The sequence below is a fragment of the Corapipo altera genome, unplaced genomic scaffold (genome assembly GCF_003945725.1).
Source record: "Corapipo altera isolate COAL_440 unplaced genomic scaffold, ASM394572v1 51, whole genome shotgun sequence".
NCBI lineage: Eukaryota > Metazoa > Chordata > Aves > Passeriformes > Pipridae > Corapipo > Corapipo altera.
Genome location: NW_020884892.1, coordinates 4,608,338 through 4,610,536, shown reverse-complemented (window position 1 = coordinate 4,610,536; position 2,199 = coordinate 4,608,338). Strand labels below are relative to the sequence as shown.

The following is a 2,199-nucleotide window of genomic DNA, read 5'->3' as shown; positions in this document are numbered from 1 at the left end:
TGCCGCCGCCGCCGCCCCGCCGGCCGCGCTACCGCCCGCGGCGCCGCGCCGAGCCTTCAGCCCCATGGTCGGGCCCCGGAGGCGAGCTGCGGATCGGCGGCGGCGGCGGCAGCCCCAGGAGCCCCAGGGCCATGATCCGAGCTCCCCGCCTCTCCCCCCAGAACGACTTCTCTATGTATTTAGATATATATATTCATCTATGTATGTATGTATATATATATATATATATGGGGGGGGGTAAGCGGCAGTGGGCTGGGGGAGTCGGTCACATCCCCGTCAGGTCATTCCCGCCGGCGGGCAGCGGGCAGGCAGGCGCTCGGCGCGCACCTGGGGCCGGCGGGAAGGAGGGGAATCATCGCGGAGTTTATTTACCAGCCCGATGCCCGAGCCCCTTCCTCCCCCCCCCCCCCCCCCCCCGCGCCTTCCCTTCCTCCTCCTCCTCCTCCTCCCAGCTCCTGCCTCCCCCCAACCCTCACGTTAGGGAGTGGCCCATTGTATGCAGCCAGCAAATAGCCGGGCGCCCGCCCCCCGCTCCCCCAGCCCGGCTGTCGAGTCATCTGCGGTGTGGGGGGCACCGGTCCCGGCCCCCTGCCATGGGACTGCCCTCCCCCGCCCCCCCAGCCCTGGACCGACAGCCCCCCGCCGGGGCCGCCGGCGCCGAGCGGGGAGATCCCGGCAGCCGACGGAAGGGGAGACCCCGCTCGACACCCGGGGATCCCCCTGCAGCATCACAGCCCCCCTCCTCCGTTGCGGCTGGAGGGGAGGGGGGGGAGAGGAGGGCATCCCCGGCCCCCGGCGGGGGGCTGCTTCCACCGCCGACGCAGGAAGGAGCGGAGGATGGGGATGAAGGATGCCGGGAGAGGCGGCGGGTGGGTGGTTGGAGGCGCTGCTGCCGCTGCGGCTCGAGCCGAGCCGAGCCGGAGCCTCCGCCTGCGGAGCGGGGTTTCGGGGGCAGCACAGCCGGGCAGCCCCAGTCCCACCGGGGAGCCCCTTTTTACACGGGGCTCTCGCGGGAGATGCTGCCACTGTCCCCTCCCAGGTGGCTCCTGGAGGGAGCAGCGCCGGTCCCGAGCCCAGCTGCGGACCCCAGAGGTCCGCCCCGACCCGTAGCACCCAAGAACTCTCCTCGCTCCGCTTTGCCATATGTACCCGCACCCTGGTCCCGACTTCGACCTAAAACCTGAGGGGATGTGATTGACAGCCTGTACTCTTTTCGTTTCAGTTTCAGGGCTGCAAGAAAGACGGGAAGCGACAAGCTTTTTTTTGCCCTACACTCTTGGTGCCCTGGGATTTCTGGCACAACGCGCTAGAAACAACCCCTCCAAGACGTGCTTTTGAGTAAAAACCTGTCTGCAGGGCAGTGCGTTCGCATATCTGCACCTTAGGAGGAACAAAGGGTCTAAAAATAAAATGCAATAACATTAAATAAATTATTCAATTAAAATAATAAAATAAGATTCAAAGCCTTACAGATTGCTGGTTGTTTTCATGGGAGGTTCTTCTCCTCCAGATGGGGGAATTTTCCTGGTATCTCCTGAAGAGATGCCAAGACACCCAAGAGCCCTTCTAGACTCAGAAGCAGATTTGCCACCTACTCTAGCTGCTCCTGTTCCATTTCTGAGGGATGTGCAGTCCTCCTGTTTCACACACCAGGAAGGACAACAGATGGAAAGGGTGATTTCTGGACCCACCACAGGCCATACTATTTTGGACCCAAGTCACTCAAAAGTGACACTTCTGCCATTGCAGTGCTGGGTGGAAGAAGGGATGTTTTCCCTACCATATTTCACCTCTGAGGTGATTCTCTTGAGCAGAATCTGTGCCAAAGAAGAAAAACCACCTCTGCCTTCAGCTCTGCAAGCTCCAGCTTTAACATCTCAGTCACCATTTGATTTTGAGCCCTTGCAACCCCGTGGGATTTGTCTACAAGCAGCTGAGAGCAGACAGCACCGTATCTCACACGTATCCCCCAGTGTCTGCAGCCAGTGTCAGGATAGCTGAGATCTCCATGACATTTTCAGCGAGGAGGGGCTGGCCCAGGCGCAGCACTGGGACCGCACACGTTCTGCTGCCTGCTTAGCTCACATCTATCAGCATCATTTGAATGTCATTTATAGCTATATTCCCAAGGAGGGCTGTGGGAGGCTAGGAAGTTTTGATAACTAGGCCATTTATCTCTCTCCAGCTCCTGTTCTACCT

General features: G+C 60.3%; 1 protein-coding gene across 1 annotated transcript in view; it reads right to left on the bottom strand.

Annotated features, from left to right (window-relative positions):
• KCNQ3 (potassium voltage-gated channel subfamily Q member 3) overlaps positions 1-133 on the bottom strand; it is a 198,324-nt gene extending 198,191 nt beyond the window's left edge. The window contains exon 1 of the mRNA XM_027645548.1: positions 55-133. Within this exon, the coding sequence (XP_027501349.1) occupies positions 55-133 (79 nt within the window). The remainder of the gene's footprint in view (positions 1-54) is intronic.
• Between the last annotated feature and the right edge of the window lie 2,066 nt (positions 134-2,199).